The 14,287-nt window shown below is 43.0% G+C and overlaps 1 protein-coding gene across 1 annotated transcript; it reads left to right on the forward strand.

Annotated features, from left to right (window-relative positions):
• Window positions 1-1,735: 1,735 nt before the first annotated feature.
• Window positions 1,736-13,954, forward strand: LOC123444402 (ABC transporter G family member 32-like). The gene is made up of 23 exons (XM_045121101.1): window positions 1,736-2,165; window positions 2,255-2,375; window positions 7,834-7,922; window positions 8,002-8,086; window positions 8,199-8,358; window positions 8,436-8,512; window positions 8,630-8,683; window positions 8,791-8,881; window positions 9,057-9,358; window positions 9,457-9,738; window positions 9,828-10,141; window positions 10,288-10,448; window positions 10,576-10,679; window positions 10,756-10,912; window positions 11,026-11,273; window positions 11,355-11,687; window positions 11,771-12,061; window positions 12,156-12,239; window positions 12,338-12,471; window positions 12,554-12,781; window positions 12,883-13,054; window positions 13,219-13,473; window positions 13,586-13,954. Exons 1-23 carry the CDS (start codon window positions 1,846-1,848, stop codon window positions 13,844-13,846), a joined length of 4,323 nt encoding a protein of 1,440 aa, XP_044977036.1. The 5' UTR covers window positions 1,736-1,845; the 3' UTR covers window positions 13,847-13,954.
• Window positions 13,955-14,287: the final 333 nt, after the last annotated feature.

A 14,287-nucleotide genomic window follows, 5' to 3' on the forward strand; every position in this document is an offset into this window, starting at 1 on the left:
TTTCACAAAGAGGGATCAATGCATTCGGTACCTTCTCCGGAAGAGGTGCGGAGGATATGTAGGATTCTTCGTGAAATAGTCTTGGATCAACATCTCGTTTCCAAGATGGCGATTCTGAGGAATGCACAAACGCCCGACAGTCGATCCTCGCCCCCTCTTCCGGTTCTCGTCTTCATGCTCCTTCACGGCAAGCGCCATGACTAATGTTTGCTGCCGAAAGTTCGCAAAAGCATGGTCTCAACATCCGAGCCGTCCGAATCGGACGAATCGGATAGTAAGAACTTCTCGCACGGGGTCAACTCCATCTTCTCGCACAGCTCGCAAAAATCACAAAAAAGAGACTAACTGGTGGCGGTTGATCCCGGGCGGCGATGCAGGGGGGGGGTGCGCTCGACAGTGGTCGATCCCCGGCGGCGGCGGCGGGGGGGGGGGGGGGGGGCTCTTCACGCCGGATCCGGAGGGGCGGTGTAGCGGCTCGCCTGCAGATATGGCCGGAATCGCCGGCGGCGGGCGGGCGAAAGCAAGGGCGGGGCGGCGGCGGAAGGAGGGGGAAAATAGCGCGGGCTGAAATGTCCCTCCCGCCAACTGCTTCTGTGTGATGCAGGGCACCGCAGCCGCGAGGGGGAAACCCGCATTTTCCCAGGTTGGGGTGAGGAATTTACCGCGCCCACCCAAAAAAAATTACGGACCGGGGCGGGATGCGGGGTCTGGTCGGGCAGACTTTCCGGTCCATACCCGCATTTTGACGGTTATTTTACGGGTCGAAGATGGATGCGGGGTCCGCTAGAGTTCTCTAATTAAAGCAGCAATAATGCTAGACATACAAAAACTTACAAAGGTTTACTTAACCTTCCAAACTAACTCTTCTCTCCCTCCTGATTTTTAGTGGGGGTGGGGCCCCTCATCCCTCAATTACCAATCATAATCTTACACATCAGTTTATACGTAAAATCTTTACGCAAGCCTTTGTAGGTGTAGCATTACTCTTAAAGCAGAGTCCGAACATCTTTCCTGTGATGGATCCAAAATTTCTCCAGTGTGATAGATATTTCTAAACTTACGGACAGGTACGTACGGGTCGGGAACTTGTAACTTGTAAGCACCATGATGCGACATCAGTCCGTAAGTTTAGTCCCTAAATGTAGCAGTAGTGATGTGACAGGTGGATAATTAAGTTCGGCCTCAGGTAATTTCCTCGTAACCAACTCGTGGTTATGGAAGACATGCATCAACTCCATGAGAGCGACGTGCATGCATGGTCGTCCATAAAAATAATCCTGTTTTGGAAGATTCACACATCGTCGAGTTTACGGCGCCGGGCGGTCGGTCAGCAGCAAGAAGGCTATTACATACGGCATCCAGAATTCCAGAGTGGCTGCTTACCGAATGTGACAAGGAGAATGGTTCCCTCACTTTGGTGCCCTTGTGCCGCTGTGCAAGCTTCGGACCTGGTAAAACCGGAAGAAACCGATCCTCGAGAAAACGGACGAGACGGAGTCTAGCGGCCAAGTGCACATCAACTAGCAGTCAGACATATGGATGCATGCATTAGACGAGGGGCGCCCGGCCCCGTACGCTCCTACGGCGCATGCGCACGGAACCTTCCCCCTGCGCACCCGTCCATGTCAAGATTGAACGCATACGCATGCGGAGACCATTCGTACTTCCGTCGCCTGCGTGTGCGTGTGTATATATATACGCAGCAGCTTCCGAACCCGGTGCAAGATTTAACAAACGCAGCCAGCGGCAGACACACATCACCAGAGTCCAGAGCCAGCTCAAGACAGAAACAGGACTAAGCGAGTGGCTGTAGAGAGAAGCTAACTGAGCGAGAAACAAGAGACAATGTCCAGGGAGATCCACAAGGTCGCGAGCCTGCGCCGGGGCAGTTGGCGAAGCAGCGATGACGTGTTCTCGCGGTCGTCGTCGCGGTTCCAGGACGAGGAGGACGACGAGGAGGCGCTGCGGTGGGCGGCGCTGGAGCGGCTGCCGACGTACGACCGCGTGCGGCGGGGGATCCTGCTGGCGGACACGGGCGAGAAGGTCGACGTTGACGTCGGCAGGCTCGGCGCCCGCGAGAGCCGCGCGCTCATCGACCGCCTCGTCCGCGCCGCCGACGACGACCACGAGCGCTTCCTCCTCAAGCTCAAGGACCGCATGGACAGGTTCGATCGTCGCGAGCTCGCGCGGGGTACGTGCATGGCGCGCGCTGCCTAGCTACTTACGTGCTAGTGGTACGTGTCTGTGCGTGCAGGGTGGGGATAGATTACCCGACCATCGAGGTGCGGTTCGAGAAGCTGCAGGTGGAGGCGGAGGTGCTCGTCGGCAACCGGGCCCTGCCCACGCTCGTCAACTCCGTCAGGAACACCCTGGAGGTAAGCAGCTTGTGCAGTCTCGCGCTTGGTGGTTTCCGTTCCATATACACTTCCAGCAATAATGCACCAGGAGATATTATGGCGCAGAGTTTCACTAGAAAAGTCATGACAAAATTTTCAAATAAAACTGACCATGTTAATAGGTGATCGTTTTTGCGTCGGTACACCCTCAACATAGAAAAAAAAAGTATACCCACCTCTTATTGTACATACACTACATGCCGTCGTACACATGCCCACCTTATATTGCATACGTACGATAACCTGTAATGTACAATAAAAGCTGTGTATACGTTTTCCTTCTACGTTTTGTGAGAGGGAGGGGGTACCCAAGCACACCTCATACGTGATACATTCAACATTACAAGTCCAAACTCAAAAGGATGAATAGATTCAAAAGCAAAAGAAAAGTACTTACTGAATTTAAATCGTGATCAGTCAACGTTAGATTATGGTACAACAAATGGCAGTTTGTTAATTTGGGTCGTGGATCAAATAAAGTTCCCATTGCAACAATTTATGGCGGTCAATTTATTGATAACAAGATTAGAATATATGAAACAATATAACCATCCAAATCCCGGTCGTATATGAAGACGTCACAGTAAATGGAGAGTGAGTGGCTCCAAGTTATAGTTCATTGTGACCTTCTTGCTTCAGTGGGTGATATGTTGTTAAAGACCATTAAAAATAAAATTATGATGATGATATGGCAACTTCGTGTGTACTGCCTACATGTAAGGTGGTTGCACATTATAGTGCCTTGTGACCATTTGGATTTGGTGCAATGTTTTGTTGCTGAAAAGGTTAAAAAATGATTTATTTATTTTTTGAAAAAGGAGGAGTACCCTATTATTAAGATGAAAAGTCGCATAAAAGGTCTGATACAGAAGCCACTCTCAAAAAGAGTCAAAGCAAAGTGAAAAACAAATTTGCCACAACCAGCAAAAATAAAGCAAGATGATTAAATACCTAGTCTATTATTGAACCATCATCTAAACCGATTGTAAATATCATATGCTACCGTCTCTCAATGGCCACACCCAATAGCCACTTGTATATAACCTGCAAATATTTATAAATGATTGTCTGTTAAAAATCATGTCATTTTGACAGTTTCATATAGTTCAAAGTAATGCGCACACCTCTACCAAACTATGTCTTGCAATACTTGGTTCCACTCCATCTAGCCATCATCCAAATAATATGTTCATACTAGACGAAGGGCTAACATTGAAGATCACATGAATCGTACGCCATAAAAGTTTGGCTAGAGGACATTTGAGAAAGAAGTGTTTTGTATTCCCATCTTAATCACAAAAGCAACATTGTTTATTACCATCCCATATCTGCTTGGCTAAGTTATCCTTTGTTAGAATCATTTTCTTGTGCACGAACCACATGAATACCATAATTCTCAAAGGGTCTTTAATCTCCCAAATATGGCTAGATTTTGAGATAGGACCAGAGTTTATTACGTCTAATTACATAGACTTGACAAAAAATATTTCATTAATGGATAATTTCCAATTGATCGTGTCTGGCTCATCCGAGAGCTGAACATCCATCAACCTCCGCATGAGATCCCACCAAAACTTAACGGCAAAGTCTCCGAATACAACATCCATCACCTCTAACGTCTCGTACTTGACCCCAAGTAAGACCCCTCCGGATATTCCCCTTGGAGATATACAGTGTCAATCAAAATCAAAATCGCCGGATACGGTGTTAAGAAATCATGACGTAAAATTGTCCCTACCTTGCCATCGAAGGTGTAGATGGTGTCATCTCCTTATCGGCCGGCGTAGCAACTGACTGAGAAGTTGTCCATGCTGCATTCGGGACCTCATCATGTTTATCATGATCCATAACATCATCCTTTTGTTCTCCTCCTCCCTCAGACATATCACCATCGGAAGCTATAGCACCCTATGCCGTACTAGTGGCTCCCTCAATAGTAACTTTGAGATCATAAGTCATACAATTGTACGTCCATGGCATGTATGTTGGCACAAACTCAATCTCCAGCACGCCAACCTTTAGTCTCGCAATACCATGAGCACGCGTGAATGACATATCCACCTGCTCAGTCTTATCAATCAGCCGGACAAGACTCCAAATAGTCAGAAAATCATTAAGGGGATGCGAAGGAGCCCCCTCGAGTCTCAGCCAAACCCTGTGAAGAGGTATACCCACCAGTTCCTCGTTCCTCCATTCGTCAAACTCAAGGAAACAAGAACTACCCGATACTCTGCTAATGCCAAAGCCTGCTTCCTCGGGTAATCTACCTTCCTTGGGATCAGGTCCTCCTTCCTCGGGTAATCTACCTTGTACACCTGCTCATCAATCCTGATCAGGGACCACTGAAAGTTAGCTGTCACCAACCTGCGCAACTGCTGAATAATCTGCTCCTCTGTCAAAGACCCACACGTCACCCGAATTATACCGATCCTCACACTCACCTAGCGAGGACCTCGGCAGTTGTGGCGGGAGTCTCAAATAATATAAACCTGTTATCAGCCACACCATAAATCGTAAGTAAAGGTTTTGGTGTCGAGAGTAAAGGACACTCCCTTGACTTATGTCGTCGTCTTAAACAGATATCACATAACTCTATTGTACACGTCACCGTAAAGTGTCCGGGCTCACAGCATCTGTAACAACATATCTTTTCTTTTTTTGCGCGCCCGCTTATTAGTTGTGGCATTGTCATACTTTTGAGTCGCCATGTCACTAGAAGAATCTGGAGCCCCGGTAATGGTCAATATCTCTGGTACCGCCACCGCAGCCAATGCTCTCACCGCTGCGAAGGCCTCTCCAGGTAGTGACCCACTAGCAGCCGCCGTGGGCACCACTATGGCCGATGGGGTAATCATCAAAGTTGTCGTGCCCCCCCCCCCTCCCCCCTCCCTTTTCGACCGCGACCGGTTTCATCATGGAAAGTGCGATATCCACATCTTGGCTTATATAGCAATCTTGCCGGTGTTGAAAATTGGGATGACTAATTTATTAGTTATATAGGATTTCCTCGATAGTCCAACTAAAAAAGGTCACAATGCTGGGAGTAAGACATTTTAGAGCTCAAGCTCCATGAAGCTCTTTCTATGAAAAGAAATCACATTTTTTTACAAAGTTCTAAAAAAATACGCACGTGCCTTGTGAGCACTAGTGGATGTATTTCACAAGTGTTGTGACTTGTGAGCACTAGTGCAGATGCACACGCTAGAAAGATTTCATTGCACGATATTACAAACTGTCACCCTTTTGAGGTGTGTGATGGTGGTGAAGAGTCTATCCCACACGAAACAAAAAAAAATGTATATTGCAGCCTGGAGTCGCACATGATTTGGACAACATGTATACTGTAGCCTGGAGTCGCACATGATCTGGACAAAAACACCAGTGTGTGATGTTGATTTTAGAAACTAAAAAATACGCCGCCATCGCTCCTCACTGGAGACCCTTCCTGTTGAGATCCGTCTCGTCTCCATACGTCCATCGTGGATTCAGACCGGTGGATGCCCCATACCCGGCAGGTGGCTTGGTTGGGGCCTTAGGTCTTAAATGTTAGGTTTGGCTACGAGGTCTGTTTGGTATTAGCTAGGTCCAGACTACCAACATCCCTTCATCAATTGGATAGAACTAGCGACAGATGTTGCCTAGATGATAGCTTCAGTCTTACTATTGTATTACTTTGTAAGGTCTTTTGTATATTATTAATAAAATAGCTGCATGCATCGTCCAGATGCAGAGTTCGGGGTCTTTCTCCTTTAAAAAAAAGGTCTATCGAGGAGGCCAGAGGCGCCACTCCGCTGGGAGAAATCGAGTCGTGTTCTCTTGTCCATCTCCCATCACAAACCCGACCAACAATCCACCCCCCATCGGCGAGCATCGTGGAAGAGCACCCTTTCCACGGGGAAGAGGGTGCAAGAATGGTGGATCTGCTCGAAGTAGTCCAGCAAAGTGTTGTACCACCACGTGCTAGCCTCCTTCAGCTCGAATCTCAAAACCACATTTTTCTTGACGATGGTTCGACTTCTAAGCAATGTACATCACAATATTCGTGAAACCTTCTTAATTTTTACCCATGACCTATTGAGGTCATATCAGGATACCACTCCGAGTTTCATGTTTCCAAACTTGATTTAAATCTTTTAGAACTAAAAAACCAATGAAACTGAATGTTTATGATTGACTCAGAGACTATGAAAAATGCTATCTTTCAACATGGATTTGCTATGTTGTATGCTGAGTGTACAAAAATCAAGATAAAACGATGAAGCAATTGTCAATTCGGTTTCAAACCTAAAATATTCCTCTCGTAAACATGATTCATCCTCTTAAATGGTTTGGTTTCTAAGCATTCTACACGCAAAATTTTGTGACAATTTTCTACCACAGCCTATTGAGGTCATCTCATGACATCATGCAAAGTTTCGTAGTTTTAAAACTTGATTTACATTTTTAGAACCCTGACCCTGATCCCTGGTAAACTCAACGTTTGTGGTTGTCTGTACCACATAGATGTTTGATATTTTTATAAATTCTTTATAATGTAGAAAAATATACTCAAGATCCTAATTATTATATTTTCAAGTCAGTTTTGTGTACTATTTCATTTACTTGTATTTCAAATTTGAATTATACTCGTTAAATGCCTAGAAATGGACCTAATGACTTAAATAGCAAACGAGCTCGAAATAACAACAAGTTTTAATATGGAGGGTGCTATAGTGTATGTTGAGTGCAGGGGCGGATCCAGCCCAGCGGGCTGCCCTGGGCCCTCTTTGTACACTGTAGCAGTTGCTGCAGTATTTTACTGTAGCTTACACAGGATTTTGGCACTATGCTCGGGGCCTAGATCCGCCACTGGTTGAGTGTAGAAAGGTTTCAAGGTCAAACAGTGAAGCAAATGTCAATTCGCCTTAAAAACTAAAAAAATAGGGTTGTCCATTGCTTGAAAAATATGTACAAGGCATCATACATGGTTGCGTTTTTTCTAATTGTGCAGGATAGTAGGCTACATCTACACATGCATTTCTTGTAAAAACCATGCGCAAGACATCATACATGGTTATATTTTTACCGTGTGCAATGATGGGCTACATCTCACACTTTTTTCTTTCAAAAAACGTGTGTAATGATGTGAACAGACCCCCCCCCCCCCCCCCCCCCCCCCCAAATTTCTCGCTCCTCATCCAGACGTCTCTCCGGGCTCAATCTAACGGCCGACAACTGCAATTGCGACTTCTCCAGCATCATGCCATCATGGAAATCACCATTCCATGCCATAGTCATCCCATTGCCACCGTGAGGCTATGTGGCATTTAATCAAGCATATGTTAGTCATGGCCAACTTTATGATGATGTTCTTCGTTTGCCTGTGCGAGTGTGTGATATGCCAAGATTTATACCTTCGTATGTGCTAAGGTATTGTATTGGTGGTGATTTGCTCTAGGCTATTGGGCATGCTCTCCACATCTTTCCTCGGAGGAAGCATTCGATGACCGTACTCCATGATGTTAGTGGGATCATCAAGCCGCGGAGGTGAAACCAGTATGTTTTGCAGAATGCCAAACTGCCCGTCCATTCTACGCTAACCATCCATGTTCTTGTTTTTCTGTAGGATGACTTTGCTATTAGGACCTCCCGGGTCCGGCAAGACCACTTTGCTCTTGGCATTGGCTGGGAAGCTTGACAAGGACCTCAAGGTTTGCAAACCGCGTGATATGGTGTTGTGTTTATTTATTGATCTATATATGGATACTCTAATACGAGTTAACATGGATAAATTCGTTTTGGGTGTTTTCCACTATCGGACAGGTTTCAGGTAAGGTTTCCTACAATGGCCATGAGATGAATGAATTTGTCCCTGAAAGGACAGCTGCGTACATTAGCCAGCATGATCTCCACACTGGGGAGATGACTGTAAGGGAGACCTTGGCCTTTTCAGCACGCTGCCAAGGTGTTGGCTCTCGATATGGTATGACCATGAATGAATAATAAAGTAATTGAGACCGTGTACTTGGTTTCTGAATTTTGTTGTTCTACTTCTTCTAGAAATGTTGATGGAGTTGGCAAGAAGGGAAAATACAGAGAACATCAAGCCAGATAATGATATCGATGTTTACATGAAGGTGAGGCTGTTGTCACAGAAGAGCTCCAACAACCAACATTTGGAGATGATTTCTCATATATATTGTGTTTTTGTTAGCAAAGTAACTACAAATTAAGTATTTAATCTACTCATGTAGGCCTCAGCAATGGGAGGACAAGAATACAATGTTGTTACAGAATATATACTAAAGGTACAAGATGTCAGATGTGGATTCAATGCTAGAAATAGAAGGATTTTTTATAACGATATTTTCTTGTTAATCAGCTCATTGTTTGCTACTCTGTTACAAACCTACAGATGCTAGGATTGGATATCTGCGCTGACACGGTGGTAGGAAATGATATGTTAAGGGGTATATCTGGTGGACAAAGGAAGCGAGTGACAACAGGTGTGCTTAATTAGGTCTTCCTACATGGCGATTAAGTGTTGAGATTTTATATAAGATTTTTGTGTTGTTGATATACACAAAACTTTGAGATTTTTAGTGACATAATAAAACGGCTTTACATTATATGAATCATCTTCTTAAAGAATCAAGCTTCTTGTAAATCTCTAATTGCTAGGTGAGATGCTTGTTGGTCCAGCAAGAGCTCTGTTCATGGATGAGATATCTACTGGGCTGGACAGTTCAACCACATACCAGATTGTAAATTCCATTAGGCAGACTATCCACATCCTTGGTGGGACTGCTGTCATCTCCTTGCTCCAGCCGGCACCAGAAACATACAACTTATTTGATGATATTATACTCCTCTCTGATGGGTATGTTGTGTACCAGGGAGCCCGTGAACACATTCTCGAGTTCTTTGAGTCGATGGGCTTCAGATGCCCACAGAGAAAGGGTGTTGCAGACTTCTTGCAGGAAGTATGTGCATCTTCTATAAATTACTATGGCACTAAATCATTCTAATTTTGAAAGATGGAAGGTACTAATATATATCTTCATATGGATGCATTGAAAAGGTGACATCAAGGAAAGATCAAGAGCAATATTGGTATAGGAGCGACATGCCATATCGTTTTGTGCCCGTGAAGCAATTTGCTGATTCATTCCATTCCTTCCACATGGGACAGTTTATTCAGAATGAGCTTTTAGAGCCATTTGACAGGAGCAGGAGCCACCCTGCTGCTCTTGCTACCTCGAAGTTTGGTGTCAGTAGGATAGAGCTTCTCAAGGCAACCATGGACAGAGAGTTTCTACTTATGAAGAGGAACTCATTTTATTTTATTTTTAAAGCTGGTCAAGTAAGTTCGTATTTTCTAGTTATTTTTACATTGCTAGGAATTATGGTGAAAATTTCCTAATATCATTCCACACTTTTTCATCATTATAGCTATCTCTTATGGCATTCATCGCGATGAGCACATTTTTTCGTACCAACATGCACCGTGACTCCACTTACGGAACAATATACATGGGGGCACTATACTTCGCCCTTGACGCAATCATGTTTAATGGTTTCTCAGAGCTTGGCATGACTGCCATGAAACTTCCTGTTTTCTTCAAGCAGAGGGATCTTCTTTTTTTTCCTGCATGGGCCTACACCATACCAGCGTGGATTCTCCAGATTCCTATAACGTTTCTCGAAGTTGGAGTTTATGTTTTCACAACATACTATGTCATCGGATTTGATCCCAGCGTAAGCAGGTAATGCACCACAACACATGCCTTCATTTCAGGGTAACGTAGAGTAGTAGACGAGTGACGGTCATTAAAATATACATTCTATACAATAATTTGTTTTGTGTGAATCTAATTGAGTTGATTGTTTCACTATTATCTATTGTTCTCAGATTATTTAAGCAGTATATGCTGCTCCTTGCACTCAATCAGATGTCATCCTCACTGTTCCGCTTCATTGCTGGACTTGGAAGAGACATGGTTGTGTCTAGCACATTTGGGCCCTTAGCATTGGCATCTTTTACAATATTGGGTGGCTTTATTCTTGCAAAACGTGAGTTAATAATTTTCTGCTGATCACTTAAAATATGTTGCTATCAGTACTAGCATAGATGATGTTAGGTGGTAACTGGTAACTGTTTCAACATATTTTCATCTGAATCTTTCTTTATATGCTCCAGCTGATGTGAAGAAATGGTGGATTTGGGGTTACTGGGTATCTCCATTGTCGTATGCACAGAATGCTATTTCAACAAATGAATTTCTTGGACATAGTTGGAACAAGGTAAGAACCCAACTAACCAGCAATAAAATTATGCACTAGGAAACAGAAATTTTGACATGGTGCACAAATGTTACAGATTCTTCCTGGACAAAATGATACATTGGGAATTACGATCTTGAAATCTCGTGGTATTTTTACTGAGGCCAAGTGGTATTGGATTGGATTTGGTGCCATGATTGGATACACACTGCTCTTCAACCTGCTATACACCCTAGCTCTTTCAGTTTTGAATCGTAAGTATTTCTAGAAGACTGCTTTTATATCCAGAAATTAAACAATTTGATAATAAATAATGATTACCTAAAAATGAGAATAAGCATTGATACATGTCGCTTTGTTTTGACAGCATTAGGTGACCCTCACCCAACAATGTCTGAAAATGCAATAAAGGAAAAGCATGCCAACTTAACTGGTGAAATTTTAGAAAATCCTGAGAAAAAGAAATGTAGAAAGCCGGAAGTTTCTGGCATCACCAATCAAAATCGTGCGATCAGCAACACGGATTCTAGTTCAAGAAGGAAGGGCATGGTACTCCCATTTGCACAATTGTCACTAAGCTTTAACACCGTAACGTACTCGGTGGACATGCCACAGGTATATATTTCTTCAGTTAATAATGAATACACAAATTACAAACATATCTTCATAACATATTGTATTGTCTAACACTGGCAGGCAATGTCGGCACAAGGAGTGACAGATGACCGCTTGGTTCTTCTAAAGGGAGTTAGTGGTTCTTTCAGGCCAGGAGTACTTACCGCATTGATGGGTGTGAGTGGTGCTGGAAAGACTACGCTTATGGACGTATTAGCGGGAAGGAAAACTGGAGGTTACATAGAGGGAGATATCACCATCTCGGGCTACCCAAAGAAGCAAGATACCTTTGCACGTATATCAGGATATTGTGAGCAAAATGATATTCATTCTCCGCATGTAACCGTTTATGAGTCACTTACGTTTTCCGCATGGTTACGGCTTCCATCGGAGGTTGATTTAGTCACAAGAAAGGTTATCTCTCTAGATTAAAGCAATATCTAGTCTTTTTTTACTTTAAATTATTTGAGAACTTATGAAGTGATCTCTGACAACAGATGTTTATTGAGGAGGTCATGGAGCTTGTAGAGCTCACCTCATTGCGGGATGCACTTGTTGGTCTTCCAGGAGTTAATGGCCTGTCAACTGAGCAACGCAAGAGACTAACTATTGCTGTGGAACTAGTTGCTAACCCTTCAATCATTTTTATGGATGAACCAACATCTGGTCTTGATGCTCGGGCAGCCGCAATTGTCATGAGGGCAGTAAGGAATACTGTAAATACTGGTAGGACAGTTGTCTGCACCATTCACCAGCCAAGTATTGACATATTTGAAGCATTTGATGAGGTTCATAGTTCTTGATCTCTATTTTGATTTTTTGTTGATTTATTAAGCAACATTCATGCATTTACTATGTTGTTATCTGAATGTATGATTACAGCTTTTCCTGATGAAGAGAGGAGGAGAAGAGATATATGTCGGCCCACTAGGCCATAATTCCTCAAAATTGATTGAGTACTTCGAGGTAAAAATAGAAGTAAAGTGAACTGTTATTAATGAGAGATTTATAATTATTACCAACTAAATAATATCAAAAAGAAAATCATTTTTTGACTCGTACAGGGAATTGAAGGCGTTTGTAAGATAAAAGATGGATATAACCCAGCAACATGGATGTTGGAAGTGACATCTACTATCCAAGAAGAGATGTTGAGTGTTGATTTCTGTGAAATCTACAGGAGATCCGAACTATACCGGTTAGTTATCTTGCTATCAAGTTCAATTGATGGTATCTGTTTAAGTTCCAATTTAATCGGTTTTATTTTTCTTGAATTTCAGAAGGAACAAGGAACTTATAGAAGAGCTAAGCACACCGAATCCTGATTCCAGTGATCTCGACTTCCCTTCAAAATACTCTAGATCATTCTTCACACAATGCCTAGCTTGCTTATGGAAGCAAAAGTTATCATATTGGAGGAACCCATCTTATACAGCAATGAGATTTCTCTTCACAATCATCATTGCACTACTGTTTGGGACAATGTTTTGGAACCTAGGACGGAAAACGTACATCTTCTAACATTTATAACATAACTTCTATCTAATTAACAAACATCAGATACTTACTAAAAGTTCAATTCTAATACTTTGTCCTTATCTTGGTACAGTGAAAGAGAACAGGATTTGTTCAATGCAGTGGGATCAATGTATGCGGCAGTTCTTTACCTCGGAATCCAAAATTCTGGTACTGTTCAACCGGTGGTGGCAGTGGAGCGCACGGTCTTTTATAGAGAAAGAGCAGCCGGCATGTATTCAGCTTTCCCATATGCATTTGGACAGGTATTTTGTGAAATAATCTAGATCTACTTGCACGTTGTATAACCATGGTTAAAGTTTTCTTTTTTTCGAATCTGCCTCATTTGAGTACAACTATTCATACCACTATAACACTAATTTGTCTGTTCGAGCTCAAAATCTAACGATACTACTTTATCCTTCTGTAGGTTGCAATTGAATTTCCATACATCCTCGTGCAGACCATGATATATGGTGTACTAGTCTATTCAATGATTGGATTTGAGTGGAGTGTTGCCAAGTTTTTTTGGTACTTGTTCTTCATGTACTTCACACTTCTATATTTCACCTTCTATGGGATGATGGCGGTAGGACTGACACCAAACGAGAGCGTAGCGGCAATCATCTCAGGAGCAGTCTACACTGCATGGAACCTCTTCTCAGGATATCTCATTCCTCGACCTGTAAGTATTACATCATTGTATACTAATTGCTTTGTTGTCTTATGACTTGTTTTAGCATGATCAACATATTATTCTGAAAGTATATAGTCATATATTTAACCTTTTTCTTCAGAAAATTCCTGTTTGGTGGAGATGGTATAGTTGGATTTGCCCAGTTGCATGGACACTATACGGATTGGTTGCCTCGCAGTTTGGCGATATTCAAACAAAACTCGTCACGAAAGATCAAACGGTGGCCCAGTTCATCGCAGAGTTCTATGGGTTTGACCGTGACTTGTTGTGGGTTGTCGCACTAGTTCATGTTGCTTTCACTGTGGGTTTTGCTTTCCTGTTCAGTTTTGCGATTATGAGATTCAACTTCCAGAGGAGATGAGGGAGATGTCATTTTTTCTGTATCCATATGTGTTTGCACTAGGTGCACTCCTAATGTATGGCACCCATTGTTAATGGATAGTCAAGTCCAGGAAGTAATTTTCATGTACATGATGCATAAAAACAGGTGCAAGATTGGTACTAATAACTCTATGCTTAGTAGGATCTTTGGAAAAAGGAAACAAATGGACAAGACTCCTATCTGTTAAGGTCATGTTTATCTCACTGTACGTAAGCCAGGAGAGTTAGCTCTTCCATTATCTAAAACTGAAAACGCATCGTGGCCCTTTTTGGCCGAGAGGATCCTAGTTTTGCCGGCAACATATAATACTATACTGACCATACTATAGAATACTTGACATGTTGTTCAAAACACCAGTGATTGTGTTGTATGTTAAAACTGTGAATTCTTTCACTAGTATAGAAACGGGAAATAGACTCG

The sequence above is a fragment of the Hordeum vulgare genome, chromosome 3H (assembly GCF_904849725.1).
Source record: "Hordeum vulgare subsp. vulgare chromosome 3H, MorexV3_pseudomolecules_assembly, whole genome shotgun sequence".
Classification (NCBI taxonomy): domain Eukaryota; kingdom Viridiplantae; phylum Streptophyta; class Magnoliopsida; order Poales; family Poaceae; genus Hordeum; species Hordeum vulgare.

Excerpts from the sequence above, each read along its gene's own strand:
- LOC123444402 (XM_045121101.1), top strand. The coding sequence starts at position 1,846 with ATGTCCAGGGAGATCCACAAGGTCGCGAGCCTGCGCCGGGGCAGTTGG. Across the intron at positions 2,376-7,833 it reads CCGTCAGGAACACCCTGGAG|GCTATTGGGCATGCTCTCCA; the intron begins GTAAGCAGCTTG and ends GATTTGCTCTAG. Across the intron at positions 8,087-8,198 it reads AGCTTGACAAGGACCTCAAG|GTTTCAGGTAAGGTTTCCTA; the intron begins GTTTGCAAACCG and ends ACTATCGGACAG.